This window comes from Toxotes jaculatrix, chromosome 4 (assembly GCF_017976425.1).
Source record: "Toxotes jaculatrix isolate fToxJac2 chromosome 4, fToxJac2.pri, whole genome shotgun sequence".
Classification (NCBI taxonomy): domain Eukaryota; kingdom Metazoa; phylum Chordata; class Actinopteri; family Toxotidae; genus Toxotes; species Toxotes jaculatrix.
In genome coordinates, this window is record NC_054397.1 from 10,703,628 (window position 1) to 10,725,649 (window position 22,022).

The 22,022-nt window shown below is 38.1% G+C and overlaps 2 protein-coding genes across 2 annotated transcripts; one reads left to right on the plus strand and one right to left on the minus strand.

The window, feature by feature from the left end:
- Nucleotides 1–1,411: 1,411 nt before the first annotated feature.
- On the plus strand, nucleotides 1,412–3,398 carry fabp2 (fatty acid binding protein 2, intestinal). Its single transcript, XM_041036371.1, has 4 exons — nucleotides 1,412–1,606; nucleotides 2,219–2,391; nucleotides 2,760–2,867; nucleotides 3,174–3,398. Exons 1-4 carry the CDS (start codon nucleotides 1,540–1,542, stop codon nucleotides 3,222–3,224), a joined length of 399 nt encoding a protein of 132 aa, XP_040892305.1. The 5' UTR covers nucleotides 1,412–1,539; the 3' UTR covers nucleotides 3,225–3,398.
- Nucleotides 3,399–3,571: 173 nt separating this feature from the next.
- On the minus strand, nucleotides 3,572–22,022 carry usp53b (ubiquitin specific peptidase 53b). Its single transcript, XM_041036597.1, has 17 exons — nucleotides 21,742–22,022; nucleotides 20,147–20,343; nucleotides 19,734–19,894; nucleotides 18,933–19,025; nucleotides 18,618–18,752; nucleotides 17,920–18,033; nucleotides 17,598–17,680; nucleotides 16,799–16,904; nucleotides 15,349–15,495; nucleotides 14,854–15,003; nucleotides 14,585–14,753; nucleotides 11,663–11,785; nucleotides 10,801–11,518; nucleotides 10,315–10,376; nucleotides 8,286–8,364; nucleotides 7,308–8,134; nucleotides 3,572–7,071 (listed from the first exon to the last, which is right to left on the minus strand). The coding sequence occupies exons 2-17, from the start codon at nucleotides 20,238–20,240 to the stop codon at nucleotides 6,995–6,997; spliced, it is 3,138 nt and encodes a 1,045-aa protein (XP_040892531.1). The 5' UTR covers nucleotides 20,241–20,343; nucleotides 21,742–22,022; the 3' UTR covers nucleotides 3,572–6,994.

Below are 22,022 nucleotides of genomic sequence, written 5' to 3' on the forward strand. Positions count from 1 at the left end.
CCTTCAAAGTACTCGAGGTAATCTTAAAATCAGTCCTCAAAAGACAGTAAAATCTTAATCCTAAAACAAGGGGTAACTTGTGAAGTTATGCTAAAGGCAGAGTAACTCGTGTTCAGTTCAGCCACAGTTTGAGCTAATGGTCACTGAGGATCTCCACAGGAGGTAGATAATGTTTTTGTATGTATGACAGCTTTCTTAGACATGTAGCATGAACTAAAACAGAGTTTTAGTTACTCCTTTAATATGCCATGTTGTTGTTTTGCATGTAGTGTTACGGCTGATACTACAACTAGGATCAACCCTTGTGTGATACAATTGTGTCAAACATTAGCTTCAGCAGGGCTTCATCAAGTATGTCTTAACCTCACCTGTTCAATTTAATCACTGCAGTCATAGTAGAAAGGTCTTTGTGTGATAAGAGGCAGATTCTGCCAGATTGAGGTGGAAGTAAAGGTCAGGCAAAGGTCTCTCATGCCACATAATAAGATGAGAAGTTAAGATAAGAGAGAACTGACATAATGTGCATGTTTTATTCATCCCTTTGTCAGACGTGACAAGGATTTTTAACATGTACTTTTACTTTTTGCTTTGTTTTTTCAGCTTAAGATAAATACTTTTTTGACATTTTTGCCACTTCTGTTGGTTTGGCATAAGTAAATTAATGTCTACATCATTCTGTTGTCCCAAATACACGTTATATACCCAACACCCACGCTCAAAAACATCCTACAAAGAGACACGCTACAAAAACATTACATAAGGTTTGTGATTTGCCCAGAAATACCACAGATGATATCAAATTCAGTTGTGGCAAATGATGACTGTCAGTATTTGTTTAATATTAACTTAAAATATCAAAGGTCTCGTTTATCAACAATGGCCAGATTAAGGTCAAAGGTTTAATTTTCAATGGAGATACTTTATCAACTAAACAGTTGAGTTGCAGTTGTACAAAGTAATTACATCAGATGCATTCTTGGCTGAGTGACAAGAGGTTTAGCGGGATTACATTAGAAAGGAGTCGTACCTGAAGTTGTGCAAACATTGTATTCACATATGCTTCATCTGGTCTGTTTAGTTTATTTTGTGTTTGTCTCAGGTTGAGGCACAGGGGAAAAATAGATGTTGAGTTTCATATAAAAATATATTTAAATTATATTTATCATTACATAAAATGTTGTCTGCTTAAATACTGCAGTTCTGCACTGAATACTGTTAATGTGTATGAGCAAGAACCAACACCCTTTGTAAACAGAGATACAGGTATAACAGGATGTCAACCAATGTGTTATTCACAAAATATACAGTATCATATGGCATGGTTTGTTGGATATGCCATAATTCTTCCTATTCAGTACCATGGCATTGCCCAATCAGCTGCAGTTGGGGATGTTGCCTTGAGAAAACATGAGCTTTAAACGGCCACATCAGCATTCGGATAGATGGTGAGATAAGAGGGTGTGAGGTTTAAAAGGAGCGGCAGACTCTGAGTAAGACACTCTTTGCTGCAGAGTCGTCCAGTTCACCCTCACAGCCACCATGACCTTCAACGGCACCTGGAAAATTGATCGCAATGAAAACTATGAGAAATTCATGGAACAAATGGGTGAGTGATGTCAAACTGATAACTGAACAATGCTGATAATCTGCTTTAGATTGTTAAAGATGTTTATTAAATAGCTGTCATTTGATGCATTGCTGATAATACTACAGTGTGCTTCATTAGTGTCTATTCCTAGAGTAAAAAGATGACCACAATACCATAAGACCTGATAAGGCAATTGATAGAGCACTGATAAAGTGCAGTTAAACCCATTTTTATAAAGATAGCTGTTTCTATGTCAGAATGTCAAATAGCAATCATGTATAATCATGCATTCTTTTTCATTTTTACAAATTTAGAAGCCTGTTTAAATTTGTTATTTTGGTATCATATTTGGTATTTAGGATATAAATTAATATGGTATCCCAAGTCTTAACACTTAAATAGAAACCTGAGCCAAACACTGGAGCTAAGGTCTCAAATGAAAACACTTGATAGCACGATGACCTACTGTTCATGTTTGTGACATGGCCTTTGTACCTACTTACCCTTGACAAATACACAAACCAAGGAACTATCTTTTGTAATGCATGTGCATGAAAAGTGATTAAATTCTGACAAACTTCCTCTGATTGTCCAGAGTCTATTGAACATATTCTCTGTGCCTGTTGATAGGAATTAACATGGTGAAGAGGAAGTTGGCTGCGCACGACAACCTCAAGATAATCATCGAACAGAGTGGAGACAAGTTTCATGTGAAGGAGAGCAGCAATTTCCGCACCCTGGAAATAGACTTCACCCTGGGGGTCACCTTTGAGTACAGCCTTGCCGATGGAACTGAACTATCAGTAAGCAAAACTGGCATCTAGAGGGCCACCTCTATCCATCATTACACTCTTAATTACTAAGAAACTGACCGTTTCATGGGTCAAGTCCGTTTCCAGTTATCAGACTGTTGTTGCTTTGTAGGAGGATTCTCTTACTTCTTATTTCACTCACTCAAGACTTTGAACCTTTGAGCTGCAGCAAAGAGTTCATTTGCAAAGAGTTCATTTGCAAACAGTTCATACATCAAAGTTTGACTTTTAGTGTAATAACTCCAGTTGATTTCAGCCCACTACCACAAACAGTCACAGCCATAAAACTGTCAAACAGCATGCTCTGCCGTTCCACCTAGCATGCATGTCATGACTAATTTCCATGTTTCATCGCCTAGGGCTCATGGAACATTGAGGGAGACATGATGAAGGGTGTTTTCCTCAGAAAGGACAATGGAAAGCAACTGACAACAACCAGAATCATCCAAGGAGATGAACTCATACAGGTAGGATGAATTTAAATCTATGCAAATTAGGGCAGCAAAAACCCCCATTTTTATCTAAATTTATTTAGAAAGTCGTGTAGTGCATAGATTAGGTTTAGCTGGGATAAAGGCTGTTCTTTATTGCTTTATTCGATATTCCAGTTGTCACTCTGTTTGTAACTCATACACCAATCAGCTGATTTTGGCATCTTTTGCTGATTTACAGAATATAGGTTACGGATAAGGACCTCAAATGTCGTGAAACCATCTTGATTATCAGTCAAATACAGAGCTATGAAATTATATAACCTCATCTTTCTCCAACAGAGCTACAACTATGACGGTGTGGATGCAAAGAGGATTTTCAAGAGGGGTTAGACCATAGATGTTCGACCTCAGGATTACATACAGTATTGTGTTGAATTATCAACTACTTATGTCAACATAACCTGTAAAAAGTGCACTACTTGAGATGCCTATACTGTATATGAAATAGTTTTGAATTGCACCAGCTTTTGATACTTGCAGTAATAAAGCCATACTGTAACTGCCTGTTTTCTGTGCTTTGTTTGTCAAAATAATCAGTTTTGCTGAGAATCAGTGGATGTTTAGGTAAATTTAAAGACACATTAAAAGGACTCATTTTAGATTGATACAATAATTTAAACTTTATTCAACAATGAATAAAAATAAATATATATTATCTACAAAAATATAAAGTGTAGACAGATTTTACATGTATCTTTAAATTGGTCTGTATTTACGCAAGTCATGAAGTCATTCACTGAAGCACCGACAACTCAGTTCAGCAGTAATGTCATGCCGAATCCTAAGCACACACAGAGGTATGACAACAGGATTCAGTGAGGCATACAGATCCTTCACATCAGGCCACATCAGCCGGTCACTTATCAGATAAAATCAGTGGCATAGTTCTTTCTTTTGTTCTTGAGTGTTGATGCAATACAGTGTAAATTAATTAGGTTCTGTCCCTGTATATTTAGCACAAGATAAAAGATATGGATTGATGCAATGCCAACTGTGACGTTATGTGACACAGGACAAAAAGACCTTTAACCAAACGGGCCTTCAGAGAATATAAAACCTTTAACTGAAGTCTATGGATCATGGATGCAAAAGGATAACCAATCATCTTCCTTTTCCAAGTGCACAGATGTGCATATACATACAATAACCCAAGATAAACACTGGAAATCTAGTTTTTATACATTAAGGCTCCTTCAAACTTAGAAGCACCAAGCTTTGCCACCAAGGAGGTGGGATGCACTTGCCACTTACACGCACCGATTGTCCCACTTTCTGCTGATGACATTTGAACATGTCAAATTTGCCAACTGCAGCTGGATGAAGCGCGAACCACGGAGGTTGCCACTTGCCACTGGGGTTGTAGCTTCCAAGTCTGAAAGGGCTTTTAGGAAGATTAGACCTGGCACAAATCCATGCCTTTACCACTCCCACACACACAAATACAGTACAATGGTGCACACAGAGGAGTGTCATCAGATATGTCACTATTAGCATTGCATATTCAAAAGTTTTGCATGACATCCTCCATCCCTTTCATTCATCTCCCTCATTCTGTAAGTGTGATTTCACTCACACAAACACCCAAAAAAGAAATGAAACAAAATGTTCCACTGAAAATGTCAAGGCACTCTGTGTGAAAACAAAAGAATACCATGTTTGTTTTTTACATTTACATAAAAACAGGAAAAATATTGCAGATAAATGATATAACATTAGTCACATAACAAACCACAAAAACACTTTGCAGGTGAGACAACAATGAAATAACCTGGTTAATATACTCAAATCAGCTTCATCTAATCCAGTAAGTAATTTAGCAATTTTGACTTCTTTATCTAGTTTATATATTAGATATCTTCAAATAACAGTAAAAAAAAAAAAAGAATTATAATTGCTACAGCACAATCAACTTGTTTAAAGGCATGTGTCACTGCATATAATTGAAAGGTTAGAAGCTATTATGAAAAAAACTTCACAATAGCTCAGTTACATTTTATGCCTTCTTTTTCTTGAATTTAAAGTGTGAACAAATAAACTGTGAAAAATGCAAATATATGCTCACATTATAAATTTAGGTGTGATTACACAGACATACGTAAATCTCTGACGTCAGGCATCTCAAACACAACACACACAAACAGCAAGTGCAGTGACTCACTATGTGCAGTGACGACAGTTGAGCAATATGTTGACAAAGGTTATTGAGGAGGAACAAAAATACAAAGCAAGTGAAAAAATTACGTGCATGTAAAAATGGCAGGATGTTTAGAAAAAGACTTGGCAATTTAGTGAACAAAAAAGTAAATTGATATTAATATTTGAAAACTGAGCAACACTGGCTTCTCTCTTCTCAGGAATGTCTGCTATAAAGAATACTAAGCTTTAAAAACGTCAAAATCTGCTTTGAAAGTAACTTTAAAGTATTTTTCAGTGAATGCATAGTATGTCTCGGACAGTTGTTGTTTTCCAGCGTGTCGTTTGCGTTATACGTTTATATTTACGATGGATGCATAAACAAAAGTATGTGTTCTTGTATGATCAAGAAAATAGATCCAGTGTTTAAAAGTTTCCAAATCAACTGTAGTTACAAAATGCTATTTAATGAATTTATTTTATTACAATTAAGTAAAATCCCATAGAATTTATGTTTGTTGGACTCACAGTCCAATATTTTCATGCTCATGCTTATGATGTACACGGAGCTAGTAAGACTTTGTAAAGGCCACATGCAGGTTTTAGAACATTTATCTTATTAACAAGAATACTTGTGTGTTGTGTTGTATGGTCAATAATAATATCAGATAGGCATATTAGTTATATTGGCATCTTTATGAAAATATCTGCAAATACAGATGTATTTAAATCTTTCTACTTTAAGAGGAAGACTGAAAAAATACAATTTGACATCACTGTGGATTACAAAAAAGGATTACAAGAGCCAGCACAATCGTAGGTAGAATACACAAGGTTACATGACGGTATACAGTGACCTGCTGAATAACCTGAGCGCTGCCCCAAACACAGAACGTCACAGTCAACAAATGTGTGTCAGGGCTTTGGAACTGACAGAAACTGAATGCAGTCTTGCCACTGCAGCTGAGAAACTGTTTCTCTCAAAGATCTCCACAATTGTTATGAATGATATCATGAATTCTGCCCAAAAATGAACAAATCATGAATGAACAGTGAATTACCTCAACAGATTTTTTTTTTTTTTTTTACAGCCAAGGAGACTGTTACGGGGCAGCACTCAGTCATTCATTAACACATAAATGTTGTAAAAGAACTGATAAATGATAACAGCTGAAACAAATCAGTAACTGAATATAAGTAAATGTTGCAATGTCTGTTCCTTGGTGACCTAAACCCCTCAATGTGCATAAAGTCAGTAAGCTGCCCAGACATAAACAAAAAGCATTTCCAATCTTAATTCACTCTCCTTTGATGTGATTACATGAACTAACTTAAACCTACTGCTAAAGATTGAAACCACTGGCCTGTAGGTTTTATTTTGTTTGTAGAATGACATCGTATTCTGATAAAGTATCTTGAATATACCTTTTAATGCCATCATGCAGTGATTTATTATCACGCTTCCTTCTTTGATCTTTGTGTAATAACTGCACAAACCACAGTATAACCACTTTCATGGTGGCTCACCATAATCTCTCATGCCTGACTTTACGTACTGTAGATTGGTGTATCTTCAATTCTGTAGCACTTCAGTGCAGAGCTACTGTACAGTGAAAAAAAAAGAAATAAATAAACAGCTTAAACTTGACATAAGGTGATTCAAAGACTCAAAAACCCTCTGTGCAAACTGAAAACAGTCCAGATTTTTTTGGTTAAAACAAAATCCTCCTGCAGCAACACGGCAGGACAATGGAAGACAGTCTATATTATAGTTGATAATCTTTCAAACAATACGTAACAGCATTTAGAAATAGGTTTTACTTATGACAAGCTTGCATAAATAAATTCCACTCAATTTGGAGATGTCGGGCTTCAGAACATCTTTCCATTCTCTAAACTCTTTGGCATCCAATTAGTACTCTACTGACCAATGTCCATCTTTGTAAACAAAACTTACCAAGTAACACTCATAAAAAACCACGTTCATCTAGTCCTTTGGCTGTCACTGGGTTCCATTTTGCAGTGGGTTTATTGCTATTATGGCCTGTAAAGAAAAAAAAAGAAGAAAAACAAAATCAACATTAATCCTGCTAATTGATGTGCACCATTGCTCCAGATGGCCTAAAATAACCAGACACGTTAAAGAAATAGCTGCTACAATATAAACAGTATAGCAAAATCTCTGATGGTTGAATTTATATCATCTCACAGTAAATATTTTATCACCCTAGACAGCCCTACACTACATTCAGGTTTACAAACATATTGAAGAAGGCTTACTTGTTTCAGGTCTGGCTTTTGGCACGTCTTGTGAGTGTGTGTCAGTGGGGAGTGTGTGGCTGGTATCTCTGCGCTCAGTCGCAACCACTGTCCGTGGCACCGTGGCAGAGAGGACAAGAGGCCTCTGGTTGTGGTACTTGAGACGATATGTTTCTGTCATACAGTTATCCACATTGAAGTATGTTGTCAGAGAAACCTCTTGAGCAGGCACTGCCTGTTCCACTCTGCATCCGGTTAGTCTTTCCTCACTTTCACATGACGATGGCGTACTCCTCTCTGGGTCAGAGCCCGACTTGGAGCTTGCATCTGAGAAGGTTCGTAGGCCTGACATGTCAGGCTTCCTGTGAGGACTAACGTAGGATGTGGATGAAAGATGAGGACTCAATGGAAAAGGTTCTTGAAGCATCCTCGGACGAAACACGGCGTGGCTTGTTTCACCCTGATGAGGAGTAATCCGCTGGGTGGGCCGAAGGTGAGGCGACCCTGTCGTGCTGAGCTGACGCTGATTGTTCAGTTGAAGAGGTTCTGCAGTCACATTGCAGGGAGGGTGGTACGGCAGGGTTATATGAGGACACTGGGAATCAGAAGAGACGGCCTCGCTGTTGCTGGAGCGGTAACTACTTTCTCTTTCCTCGGGCTCCGAGAGAGCAAGATCATCAGAGCTGTTCCATTCTGAGCTGCTGGTTTTTGTAATGTGCCTCAGGGCTGTACTTTCTCTACAGTTTGTCAGCTCCTGCGGATCACTCTGCCTGTTATCAGGACCGGTGGAGTCCCTCTCTGAAGACACTGCTTTCCTGGAAGTGCTAGAAGTGTACTTTGATTTTCGTCTACAAAAAAGACAAGTGTTTATACCAGAGAATGCTGGAAGTGAGTATCCAAATATTATGGAAATACCTGAATATAATATACTGTATTTTATATATTCTTAATTGTACATATTGGAACAATTTGTTTATAGTTTAGAATAAAGCACACTACCTTGAACTTGGACTGCACTTTAGATGTGAATGTGAAACTTGGTCATGGTTCTTTCCCTGAGGTTTGGGTTGATGTTTACCTATAAAATATGAAATAAAGGTGATCAAACCATAGTGAGAGAAAAAGTGACAGTATAAAAAATTAGAATATAAATGATTGATCAGAGGTTTTAGAACACCTCAGTTTTTCCAGGGGCACCTGGAGGAACTGTTTGAAACTGTTTGCAAAGGATTAATTTGTTTATGTTTCCTTTGCTGCAGGAAAGCTGTACATTTCTACCTGGGGCAGTTTACTGGCTACCTTTGTAGCATTTAGGGCCTGAACTGCTTAATTAAAAACTGGAAAAATTGTGGTGTTCTAAAATGTTTGACTGGTAGAGTAAATGCACATTTACTCTACTAAATTTACTCGCTCTGCCCTATGGGGCAAAAAAAATGTGCCCTACAGGACAATAGATTACAAGAAAATCAACTGATTACAAGGTAGAAATCTTCTAAAATCAATTAATAATATATAATATTAACAAATGGAAAGGCATCTGCCCTAAAAAAAAAACTAACTCTGAGGAAGAGGAGTAGAGTAAAAAACAGATTCAATTTCTGATTAATTTGTTTGTTTTTTTTAGGTTTGCATGATTTAATTCAAAATTCTGAAAATAAAGTCATAATTCTGCTGAATCGCAGATTTTCGACTTTAATCTCATAATTCAGATTTGTTTTTCTCTGAATTCTGAGATTAATATCTGAGCTCAAATACTTTTGTCACTTTGCCCTAATCTTCTTCCCTAATTATGAACTAGGCATCATACACATACACACATACATAATTAATTAAAGGTAGAAACTAGGTAAAGACAAGGGACCTATACATCTGACTAAGAAGCTGTTGCCCTCTTAGGACACAAGGTGGCAGCAGCACAGTATTAATCTCACTAGACTTTCTTACAGCTGGGATGAACCAGTCAGCGCAGCGAGAGGCAGTGTGGTGCTGAATTCCTTCCCTTTAAAAATAGATGTGTTATTTTTTTCTTTGCTGTTGCCCTGGAGAGGTCCATGGAAGGATAAAAGCTTTAGCTGTTGGTTGGAAACACTGGCGCTGGATGCGCATAGCCTCGATAAAGTATCAAGCGCAGCAGACTCGAAGTACTGCATGAAAAGGAAAGACATTTATGACAATGCCAGTAGCCACGTCCAGCTGTGCTATCTGAATGAGATTTGTGGGATTATTATCAGTTTAATGCCTGTGCAGAGCTGACTGGGTGAAGAGGTTAAATAAGCCATCTGAGCTCAGAAATCAACTCAGACCTTTGTCAATCTTCAATTCAGTTCAATCAAATCAATTGTAAAGACTAAAAGAACACACATACTAACATAAATATACAGAAAGAAGAAAACAAAGAAAAATAGGGAAAACTCCTCTTTTGGAAACTGTTCTCTTGTGGCAGGCACCTACTTACATAATCCAAAAAGTTGTAACTTTTCTTAGACTCAATTGTGTAGGACATGAGAGTCCTGCATAAATACTCAACCCATTGTGTGTTTCTTGTAATGACATACTGGATCTACGAAGACTTAATTCTTTTCCCTGTAAATCTTTTCCTGGAGGTTGTGCAGATTAGATGTGAGATGTAACTGAGCGTAAACAATGACATGTTCTTTTATTCTCTAAATCCTGTTTTAATTTTCATCTTATTTTTGCTGTTGGTGTCTCAGTCTATCCTCTTCCTTCTTTTATGGCCCATCTTTGTTATTTTTAACCACCGGATTTGGTTTTTTTTAGTTGACTTAATGTGAACTCGTAACAGATTTTTATTCACGTCACATTTTGCCATACACAGTGCCAGGCTACAATATAATGTAAAATAAATTTACTAAACTTATTACAAACCAAAAAACTAAAGAATATTACTTATTGCATGTTAAAACTAGGTAACTGGTTGTGGTTGTTCCACTCGCTGCATTTAATACCAGCTAAGATTTTAACTATACAAAGGAAAACCTAACAAAGCTCTTTATATATTGGAACTTACCGTTGTGTGAAGGTGAGGACATTATACTTGATTTTGCATCACCTCCCTTTTGATGCAGCTGGCTGAAAATAAAACACCAAAATTATTCCTAGCAGGATTTCAAGCTAATTTTTCAAGTAGTGTATTGCGAAACCGGGCAGCACAGTCACAAACAAACAAAAAAGGGCAAATAATGCACAGAAATCCATGAAAAGCACTGACAGAACGACTGAAACAAAGACATTTCCATATTCACTATCTGCCCAGGCTAACGGGATTCTAACATCCCAAAATGAGATTTCTTATGCTTAACATAAATCCTAAACATTAAACATTACAATACTGAACATTTGGATTTTGTACGGATTTCTGTCTTTTGCTGTACTGTTGCTTTAAAAGCCAATGTGCCGAAGTCATATGTTGAAAACCCTTTCAATCTCATGTCTGATACTGCTAACACATATAACATCTTTGTACAGATTTACCAATTACAGAATTTTTTCTTACCTCTGCAACTGTGCCTCTGGTGTTGATCTCTGGTCTTTAACAGCAAAGCCATCAACCCCAGGTGAATCAGGATTGGTGGAGCCACTGCTGAGTCTATCACTGCTCTCGTAGCCAGACTCTGTCCTCTGTATGGTCCAGGTGTCACTACGTAGCAGCGTCTTGGGGCCACCCTTAAGCCTGCTGCCCCTCTGTTGGTTGGCCCTGCTCTCTGACTCTACAGAGCTGTGGCTCTCAGTCTCATGCCTCTGCTCATCCTCATAAATTGTCATTAAACACTTCTGCTTTCGATCTTCTCTGGTTCGTACATATTCCTTCTCACGGTCTCGACTTGGTTCAGCATTAACCCTTTCCTGGGATGACGGTTTACTGCGCCGTGGGCTGTCATGTTGCTGTTGACGTCGCTGCTCCAGTTCGTTCAGTACTGTGTCCACATTTAACACCTCCCGAATGGGTCTCCACGTGGACTTAGATTTATTGCGGCTTCCACCTTTTTCCCATTGCTCCTGGCAGCTATCCTGATCATAGTGACTTGGAGAGATGTTGATTCTCCGGCTATGCCCACCACCCTGTGTACCCAAGGACTGCCCATGTGGCTCCTGAGATCCCCTGGCTGAATGGTTTGATGACTTCTCAGCGCGTTGAGAGCTTTTTAATTTTTGGTCCACAGGAGGTCTCAGTCCATTCTCTGGAGGAGATGAAGATCTTGCATGTGCCATCTCTAAACAAAGTGGACAAAGATCATTTGTAGAATTACTAATTCAAACATGTTCTGATGTACAGCAATTGCCCCTATATGTCTTTGTTTTTGCCTCTGAAATATCAGTTTTACGCCTATACCTATGATGCTGACACAACGTTCTACCTTTATGTTGTGACGGGTCTGGTCTCCTGTGCCCTCTGTCTTTTTTTGATGTTTCACCTGGTCTCGGCAAATTCTCCATGAAAGGTTCCTGGAATTTGTTAGGACTACCAAGGGGACGTTTCACTGAGGGGAAAAAAAAAGAAATAGCAGATGAGTGCTTGCATTCGATGCAGAAGATTGCACTTTTCAGAATTGCAATTTTTTTTGCAGATTTCTGAAACCTTCTGATATTAGTGAACCACATAGTAAACAATTGTTATTTGGCCCTTAACTCCCTTAACCTGCATAAAACCTCCTGGAACTTGAAGAAACAGTCAGTGCTGTCCTCCACATGAGGTGTACTAGGGTTAGGGTTGTTTTAGCAATTTGACAACCCTGCAGATTGTTCTGGGTTCAAACAAATCTACAGTGTGTTGTGCACCGAGGGTATCGAGCTTGAGAAAGCTACATTTTATTTTCCACTCTCTGACCAAGGCTCATCAGTCAAGTTGCTTCTGACTCTTCCTCTTTCACTCATTACAAATTCCAGCTATAATAGATGTTTTGGCAAAGCGGCCCTTTCACCTTGGATCTTTGCTGCAAATGTGGCAAGAGACATAACAAATTTTAATTTCTTCTTTCCACCAGAGAACAGATGCCAGTGCATCATGCATGTTAAAATACACTACCGCTTACACATTTGCAAACCATGTGGTGAGTCTCTGCCCCTCTGTAGCAAGCAGGTCACAGTGAGAAACAGAGCTGCAGTGAACTGCAAACATCTGCCTCCAAATCAGCACATTTACCTAACAGCTGCCACTGTCTTTCAGTTTCATATCTCAACTCCTCCTTTCTGCGTGTTAGCTGGACCATTTTCTGCAGCATTATCTCCGTATTTATTTTTGTGTTTTTATGCAATCAGTACTGCACTTCAAGACAATGATTCATATTGTTGTGAAGATCTACAATAAAAAAAAATAATAATAACAAGACAGAATAATAAATAGAAAACTGGTGAAGGAAATGCCCTTTGAAGCTGTGTGCATGCACATGGCTGCTGGATGTTAGAGCAGCAGTGAGTAACGGCAGTGAGTAAGCTGTAGTATTGTGGATTTCCAGATTTATTCCTGTAGCCTAATGCTGGCATTTAAGTAGTTCCACTGAAAAAGGTACTAGATTTAGATGGAGTACACCTTACACAACTGCCACGTAATTAACTTATACACACTTCATCATGCCGCCTGAAGGTATACAGAGACTCTCAAGCTTAGTAATGCAAGCATAGTATAATACTGCAGGGCAGATGTCTTGGTTACTTGTAGTTGTAAGAGTGGATAATTTAAAATTGTAGGAAATGAAAACTCCTACCACTATGTACTGCAGGTCAAATAAACAGTACATCTTTAAACATCAATTTAAAATAATGTAACAAATGAGGTAATACTAAATAATGCACAGAATACATATAAGGTTTCTAAGCCATGTTTGACTCTGAAACACACACACAAAAAAATCAGTTACTTACACTTATTTTCATAAAAACATGAATCCCGTCCCATGCTAGTCAAAGTGTCTGGCCAACACACTAAAGCAGAACAATCCATCTAAACGGGCAAGGCGCCATTGCCAAAAAACCAAGCAGATAAATTAATGGAGGCAAAACATCGGAAATGTCTAGGGGAGGAGTGAGAACTGCTGAGCAGGAGCATGAGTGAGCTTGGCCACAGGAGCAGGGATTAGGGAGGGAGGCGTGGGTGGTAATCTGCGTGCAACAGAGGCATCATCCTCATGTCAAGTTCAAGCCAGCACACAGGGCAGGACAATCTTTCTGCCTGTGGTTTAACAGCACTCTTTCAATCCCAATGCAAACCATAACTGTAATTTTGCAGAGCGACATCATTATTGTCCTAGGTACTGGCATTGTTTCACATTTAATTTCACTGAATGATACTCTCAGAAAAATTGTTCAGATGTTATAACGGATATGGATTTTTGGAAATAAATTATTAGACAAATTAAAACTGATCAGTTTTATAATCCTTTTCGTGCTCCTGTTAATTATTATTAGTACCACTATGTTGTGGTGTGTTAACCTTAGCATGCATGATCGTTTTCTGTCAGTAACTAATATCTGTTATTAGAAATTGTTGCTCATGGTAACTTCAGCTATTTAATTTATTTTCTAAATGAATATGCACATCTGGAAGGCAACAGCTTTCAGTTGTTTAACTGACTGCAGGTTTACTGCTTGGTGGAGTACTGAAGTAATATCTATTCCAAAGGGGCATAAGACTTTGTGTGTATGTGCCTCTTTTAATTTCAGACCAATAGCCATGGGATAAACAAGTTAATCCACTCTGACACCTGCACTTGAAAAAATAATGTAAAAAAATAATAGAGATTTTTTACATGACTGTGCCAGCTTATGATGGATTACGCATATCTTGATTCAACTAAAATTCCAAATTAATTAATTTATTACCTTAAACACAGCGGGCTGCTAACATACATACAGTCCAAAACTTCCTACAAATGTAAGTGAGAGACTTATTCATGTATGGCTGTGGTCAAAGTAGGATGATCCATGACAAGGTCTGTGTTTAATGAGCAGTAACAAATGACACAGCATCCTGATGAAAGAAAATAATGAATGAACTAGAGGCAGAATGGATTTTAAATAGATTATTACACTTTAACCATTGCCACTTTTCAAAAGACAAAAAAAAGATGTTTAAATCTCCCACTAGTTTGTTTATAGTCATTTTAACTTACGCTGAGTTATGCTGTTGTGGTTACTTGTTGCTTAACACAAAAAAAAACAAAACTAAAATATCTGCTGTACATTTTCAAAGTTAGTAACAAAAAGAACAGCTGCATTTACATGCTGAACGTCCATGAGAAGTTCTAGAGTTAGATGTGCTGATAAGAGGAGGACTGTCTTACCTGTCACGTCACCATTTACTTGGGCTTTGTACCGGGGACACATTGTAGTTTGTCTTGGTGCATCTTCATTTGATACTGGACTTCCCTCAGGATTAGTGTAAAATAAAAGAAGCGGCTGGAAATGACCCCTGATGCATTTAGAGGCGACATCTTTCCATTTGGATCCAATCTGGGAAAACAAAACGTGTGATATAAGACCATGTAACCGACAGTAACAGGTAGCAGACTTCTGAACAGGGATAAAGCAGATTAATGGCAGAGCTCCTAACCTCTTTTACAGTAGCATCATCAAAAAACATCCATTTTGAAGATTTGGTGTGATAGGCAAAAGCTGAGTAATGTTTACTCGAAAAACAGATCATCCCCACCAGATGTAGTTCGCTCCGTTTGGCATTTTCATCAGTGACACGGTTGAAAAGCTGAAAGAGAGCAAAGTGAAGTTTGATCTCTGCACATTTTTCTCTGCCAGATGCTAAATCCTATGAGAATGAAATTGAAGTGTGTGGTTTTGATAGACTTTTTTAAGATAACGCCAAGCTGACCTTAATTTCCTGTATATTATCACCAAAAGTGAGAAAAAAGAACTGAGATTGGTGTAATTTTGTGAAAGTCCAGTTTTTAGGTCAATCTTTTAACACTATAACAAGTAAATTGTTGTGCAAAGTGTCCTTTCAGATGATGAAGATGACACATTCCTCTTTGTCATCTGGTGCTTACAAGCAGCACATGAGGTCTTAAGGCCCCTCAGCCTGTTCAGCCCTTACCCCACACAGGTTCAAACGTGGGCCGAGTGAGCGAATGACATCGTCTGTAAGATCAGACTGCTCAGCATCCCATACAAATCCTATCGTCACGATCTCTGGACAGTTCATGAGCACACGACGGATCTTGATACTCTGACCACAGTCACTCTGCAAAATATGAAGGAAAACATATGGAGGTCCATAATGATATTGCAAAAAGCATAGTTCTTTATCATGGATTTAAATGACAACAATAATTATATTTTGCAATTTAATAACTTTCTCAAAGCAGTTTTTAAAAATGTACTTTATATACATTTTGGAAAACAAAATGAGCATTTCAGTATCAATTTCAATGTGCATTCAAGACACAGAGGAGGTAGATCACTGACTTTAGCCTGCATGTTTCTTAGCCCAAGGACTGGAAGTAGAAGGAAACACTAAGCAATGTTAGAACAATTCTAAGTCAGTTTTATGTACAAAACTGCAGCTATTTTAAGCCTTTCTGTTTCTGTGTTTGTTTCTTGACAAACAACAACTTGGCCCAGGTCATTAAGTCAAAATTGGTGAATTTCTTAACTAAATAATATTATGTTTACAAGATGCTGGAATAAAGTCAAACCAGACGAACAGGCACAAGACAAAAATTTGTGCAGCGTATAAAACATAAGATGTCAGTGTGTAAATAACACGGCTGTTTTACTTCCGGCTTGGCTGAAGTTAGCTGTTCCCCTGCTTCCAGTTTTTGTGCTAAAGGTAGCCTAAGCATGCGCTGGATCCAAACTCACTACTGGACACTGAGATAGAAGTGAATTGATGTTTTATTTCAAGTCTGAGCAAGAAATAAATGAGCAAATTTCCCTCAATGTCAAAAACTAAAAAAAAATAATAATAAAAAAAACTAAAATAAAACTCATGTGACTCATCATTTCAAAAAACACTAATCAGGACTATTGCAAAGATGGAAAAGATCCAGTATTATCTGCACATCAGCATTGTTAAGTCAGTACTGCAGTTCCATTCTTCCAGACATTTCTGGGAACAGAGCATTCAGCTTCACCACACTGATGCACACTGAAGAGGAAGACAGTGGCAGCAAATACAGATGAGAGAAAAACAGTGGATAAGCCCTTACTGCTATTTATATCCTAACACTAGTCTGGCACCGTCTCCTTCCGGCCGCTTCAAGTGCAGTGTCACAGCAGAAAGCACATAGTGTACTCTGCATAGTTGCAAGAATCATTTTTATGTCCATTTTACAGTAACGTGCAAAATGTTACATGTAGCTGAACGGCTAAATTATTCATTAATAGCTGCCTGAATTGAAACAGCATTTAATGGTTGAAATCAGACAGATGTTTTGACAACACAGCAGAACAGGGAAAGGTACTGAGACACCACTTTGAAAAGATTTGTTAATTCGTCAAGAAAAACATCACATTAAAATGAACAACAACAAAAGATCACATACCGGGCAGCTGCGGAGGTCACCTGTGTTGTTTGCTGCCTGCAGCAATTCTCCAAACATGTCTGACCTGAGCCGCTCGTTCTTCCCCAACATACGATCGACCTGTTGGCTGTGCATCAAATGCATAAAAACAAGAGTGGTCACCACAGCCTTTATGTGTATGACCTTTGTTCATGCACTGAGTGAACATATAAAATCCTGTGGTGCTATTTTAGAATCCATAAATGATCACCAGAAAACATATAAACATACAATACAATACATTTAATATTTTACATTATCTGTAATATTCAGTTTAATTTGTTTTGCAGTTTAAAATATAGATATTTTAACACTCACTTATTCCTAATAAGCTTTGATACTAATCAATGCACAGTTACTTTTTGCTGCATGCAGAACTCAAGCATATATTTTTTTTGTGCACATGTTGCACAAAAGAGAAAAACAGACTAATTTTTTAACTTAAAATTGTGTAAATATAATTATTTGGCATTGTCAGCATAGAGGAAATTTCAGGGCGCACAAGTGATCAATGGTGGAATGTGTTACAGGACATTTCAACACAATACAAATGTCAGTGATGAGTGTTTGGGTGCTATTCTATCAATCAGGTGCCACAAAGATACATTAAGCTTCTAAAGGTCAGGTTCAGGATTATGAATGTGCCAAAACAGTAACAGTAAAAACACTCCAGTATACACATATATTAAGAGACTCAAACTACAGCTCTTAGTCTGAAAAAGAAACTGATCTCAAAAGCTTGAAACTACAATCAAATAAGGATTCAGTATTATGCACTCACCATAAAGCAGTGGTTGAGACATAATGTACAAATTCTGTGAATGGGTGCGGGTCTGAAGATGCTCCGCAACAGCGACACACAAACTGAAAAAGAAAAGGAAATGTTATTTTACAAATTACACTTTATGTTTACATTTTAGTAAATGACATTGTGCATTAAAATACCATTAACACTAACTCTAACATTTAGTTACAGCAGCTGTAGGAGTCATTCGTCATATTGTCTCCATGAACTTCACATTAATAGATATCTTAGTATAATACTGTACAGTTTTCCATATCATTCGGCAAATAAAATGGCAAATTCTGAAAATATCACTCACCTGCTCATAAAGCATCATTGCAAACTTCTGATGAGTGATGCAGGATTTGGATGAACAAGCATCAGTTGCAGTGTCTGAAACTATGTGTAAATGAATTCGCTCCAGAATGTTCTCCTAACATATGAAATAAGAGCAGATACACTGTCAGTATTGGATACATGCAAACATGCTACACAGAACTACAGCACAGATAGAAACACAAAAATCATGTCACTCTAAACCTTAACAATTCTTTTTCCTCACAAACTGTAAACCAGTAAGTCATACCCACTCATACGTGTGTGAAACAACGTGAAACTTAAAATAGCCACATCTTAATGGTTTAATCCTGCAGCAACTAACAAAATTTATACGGCTTTAGAGTGGTTGTAGATATTAAAATGGAGTCCATTGCTTTAAAATTCTGCACTCATAGCTTGTAATGTGAAGTCAAACTTAACCACTGAGGTCTCCACCTTTTTTCCATCAACACAAACAACTGCACAAATAAAGCACTCTTGGATGTCCTAGGCACCATTCAGACAGAAATCTAATGCACCTTTACATACAGTAGATAAATCTTACACAGAGCAAAGGCATTTTATCAGTGGCCTCTGCTTCCTTTTATCTTCAGTGTCACAGAGGAGGAAGCTGCATAACATTATTTAACACACAGTTACTGTGGAAAGGTGTTTTTTTACTTTTGAGTGTCAACGTACAAAGCACTCAGCAGCATCATCCATCAGACCAAGCTGAAAGCGTTGCTCATCCTTAAAAGTTTCAGCTAGAGCGTTACGCAGGCTGTCGGAGGGGAGCACACGCTCTCTACTCTGCTGAAACTGGCTGAATATACTCTGAATAAAAAAAAATCAATGATTAGTTAGTTTGTGACAATAGTTAAAGGTATTCCTGACAAACATTATTACTGGACATTTTAATTATCCGTATGATCAAAGGGAAATTTGACATAATCAACAATGCTAATAAAAACAATGACTGATTTTGCTTTGAATGCAAAAACCGAACCTACGAACCTTCAAAGCACAGAAAATACAGGCGTCACCCAGACAAAAGTGACCTGAGAGCTGCCTCAAACTTCTCCTGAAAATGTCCAGCTGCCAAAGAACCTGTGAAGAATTAACAACAGCAGCTGAAAGCAAGATATTTTATTCAAGGGTTTCAAAGTCTCAATGGAGACACTTCGAAGTATTTTTGACATTAACACTGAATTAAATGCCTTCAAGGTAACTGAACCAACTGAACATTAACACTGGACTCTGCAGCTTTTCACAGCTTTTAATCATTTTCTGCTCATTCTTTTGGTTTGATGGTCCACGTGGCTCTGTCCCAGCATCTCTAACTAACCCACACATACAAAACTAGCTCATGCAAGTCACTTACACATTGCCAGTGAAAATAGTAAATAAAAAAGCTGGCTAACAAGCTGGAGACATATTTTATTCAGGAGTTGACAATATGAATGAAATACAAGCGAACATTAGTAGGATTCTACTCATTTCGCTGTTTTTCACTAAGTGACGTTAGGATAATGTCCTCAAATGTTTAACAAATGAACGAGATGTTTATTTATGTGCGGTAGTTTTAAAACTTGCTGAGTCAGTTTTGGAGTCTACTTCTGCCCTCTAGAGGTCAAAAATTGCTTTATGCTGCTTTTCAGTTCAGTGTTTCAAACTAAGTTTGCAAGACAAGAGTGCGGAAAACTTTCAATTAAGAATGTTTTATTTTGTTTTTGTTTTGTTTTTTTGAGCATTGAGATAGTTTTCTAACTTAATTCAAGTATTTAAAATTTAATTTAGGTAGAAAATGGCTCTTACCTGAACAGCGCTGTTTAGGAAGCAGCTATTCTGTCCGGGCTCATTCAGCAGGCCTTTGGTGAGCGCAAGAGACAGCATGCTCCCAGGCTGGTAGGATTTCTTCAAGCCTCCCCCGGGTTTCTTGAACATCTTCACCCATGCCATAGAGTTAGAGCCTGCAACTGATGGAAAAAGATCTCAGATTTTAATACCTTCTGTTTAGTATTTCATATAGAATGTGCTTGTCTGTGTCTTTGTGCCTCTTAAAGAGCTGCTACACTGATGGTTCAAAATATGATGATTACTGCATGACACTATGGAGGTATAATAAGCAGCCCCAGGTTAAAATTCAGTTCATCTTGGACACAGTTTTCATTACATCACTAATCCAAATGACTGATTTGGTCAGATGACAGATGAATCATGTCACCTACCTTCTCCAGAGCTGGGGGGAGACTTGCTGCAGCTGGACATGCTGGGAGGTGGGAGCTGGTGCGTTGGTCTGGCCATGGGCTCCATCCATTTCATCCCCACGCACCTCCAGAGCGGTTAGTTGAAAGCATTGTCAGGATCAGCCACAGGGCAGCCTCAGCCATGTGCTACTGGACATTGAATGGCAACTGGACAAAATCTGGGAGGGGCATACAAAAATGTGTACAAACACAAGATCAATGCAAAGCTTTTCTTCATTAAATTAAATTCAGCAGATAAAAGCAAAATCAACATGACGTTCATTCTCAAGCTATAAACTGCAATTCCCGTATCTTTGGTCAGAACCACAGAGATAAGACCTGAGATTTGAGTCCTGCACCACCTCCGTGATCTGCAGCCTTCACAACCCTCCACAATCTGCAGTGTGACCACCACGCCAACTGATGCAAGAACGTGACAACAGTTTAACTGTTTTTGATACTTTGCACCTACTTATAGAGAACAGACAAATCTTGTTTAACGTTTAAAACTTCAGACTTATAGGTCTTCAGATTCCTTTAGATCTGCTTTTATATGGAGAATAGGTAGAATATAAGTAGAATGACAATAATGAAAAGATCAACATTAAAATAAAATCTAATACAATTATACAAACATAATTATTATATTTTTAGACATCATTTTATCAATACCGTTTTTAATCAAAACCTAAAATGGTCCTGTATTGCCAAAATTCAAATTTGCAAGTATAGTGTGCAGTTTAACTTGCTCTGGCACACTTTATTTTGTATGGATATGATAATGTTCCTTTCTCATAAATAGTTATCGGGCTAAGAATCAACATAAACAGTAGCTTGTCTTATTTGAAATTCCACTGCATCAAAAGTTTAAGCTACAACATTTAACCCAAACAACAAAAATCAAAATACAGAGCAGCCACATTTCTCTTGATGTGTTCTAATTTGTTTACATTTGTAATGTTTGTACACAGGTGGTGAAAAAACTGTATATGATTAGATGAGAAAGACACTACATTGGAATTGTTCAACAGGATGTCAGACTTTCACAGGCGTATACTATGTTTCATATTGTCACAGGCTTTTTTGTTAATGTGCCTTTTATTTTATATGTTCAATACATTAATGATTAAAGCTGTTTAATTTCATCTCAGCCATTTTTCATGAGAAAATGACGTTAAATAAACATTCTAACCTTTTGAATGTTTAAATTTCGCATATAAAGTCTACATTTGGTTTAAATACCCACATGTGTTTCTGCACCGACCTCTCCGACACCATGTGATTCCTGTATAGGCCTATACGGTCTGACATAAGCACCCATCTTTGCTGTAGGGTTCACGGAGAGGACATAAATCCTATACTGAACGGAATTTGATGACCATCTTGTGTTTTCCTGCCTTAAACGCCCCAAAAAGCTTCGACGAGCGCGCTCCCACAGCAGGAGGCATGCTGCCAGTGCTCCACCACCAGCCTCACGGTGAACTGTATATGGGAACGGCGCCCGGTCAGCTACAGTGGCATAAATATGCCGCAACTTGAATTCACGCATTGAGAAAACAAGTGCTTTGCAGACTCACCTTTAAAGGGAAGCGGATACTTGGACTGCTCGCCTCCAATGAAGGCGCAGGGCGGTCCAGCTGTCAGCGCGCAAATCCCACGACTTCTCGGCGAATCCTGCAAATGAAACTGGCTACAAATGACTGCAGATATGTCCACACGCATGTAACGCACTATCTGTCATAGTGCAGCGTTCCCAATCCCTCCGACACGCACACAGGCGGCAGTCCGAGTCTGTGTCTGATGCCACACAAACCCCGGTCGGGACAGTGTTATTTCGGCGAAAATTTTTTTCTTTGTA

Excerpts from the sequence above, each read along its gene's own strand:
- usp53b (XM_041036597.1), bottom strand. The coding sequence starts at position 20,240 with ATGAAATGGATGGAGCCCATGGCCAGACCAACGCACCAGCTCCCACCT. Across the intron at positions 10,377-10,800 it reads CCAGAGGCACAGTTGCAGAG|CCAGCTGCATCAAAAGGGAG; the intron begins GTAAGAAAAAAT and ends TTTTATTTTCAG. Across the intron at positions 8,365-10,314 it reads GTCCTCACCTTCACACAACG|GTAAACATCAACCCAAACCT; the intron begins GTAAGTTCCAAT and ends CATATTTTATAG.
- fabp2 (XM_041036371.1), top strand. The coding sequence starts at position 1,540 with ATGACCTTCAACGGCACCTGGAAAATTGATCGCAATGAAAACTATGAG. Across the intron at positions 2,392-2,759 it reads CCGATGGAACTGAACTATCA|GGCTCATGGAACATTGAGGG; the intron begins GTAAGCAAAACT and ends TTCATCGCCTAG. Across the intron at positions 2,868-3,173 it reads AAGGAGATGAACTCATACAG|AGCTACAACTATGACGGTGT; the intron begins GTAGGATGAATT and ends TTTCTCCAACAG.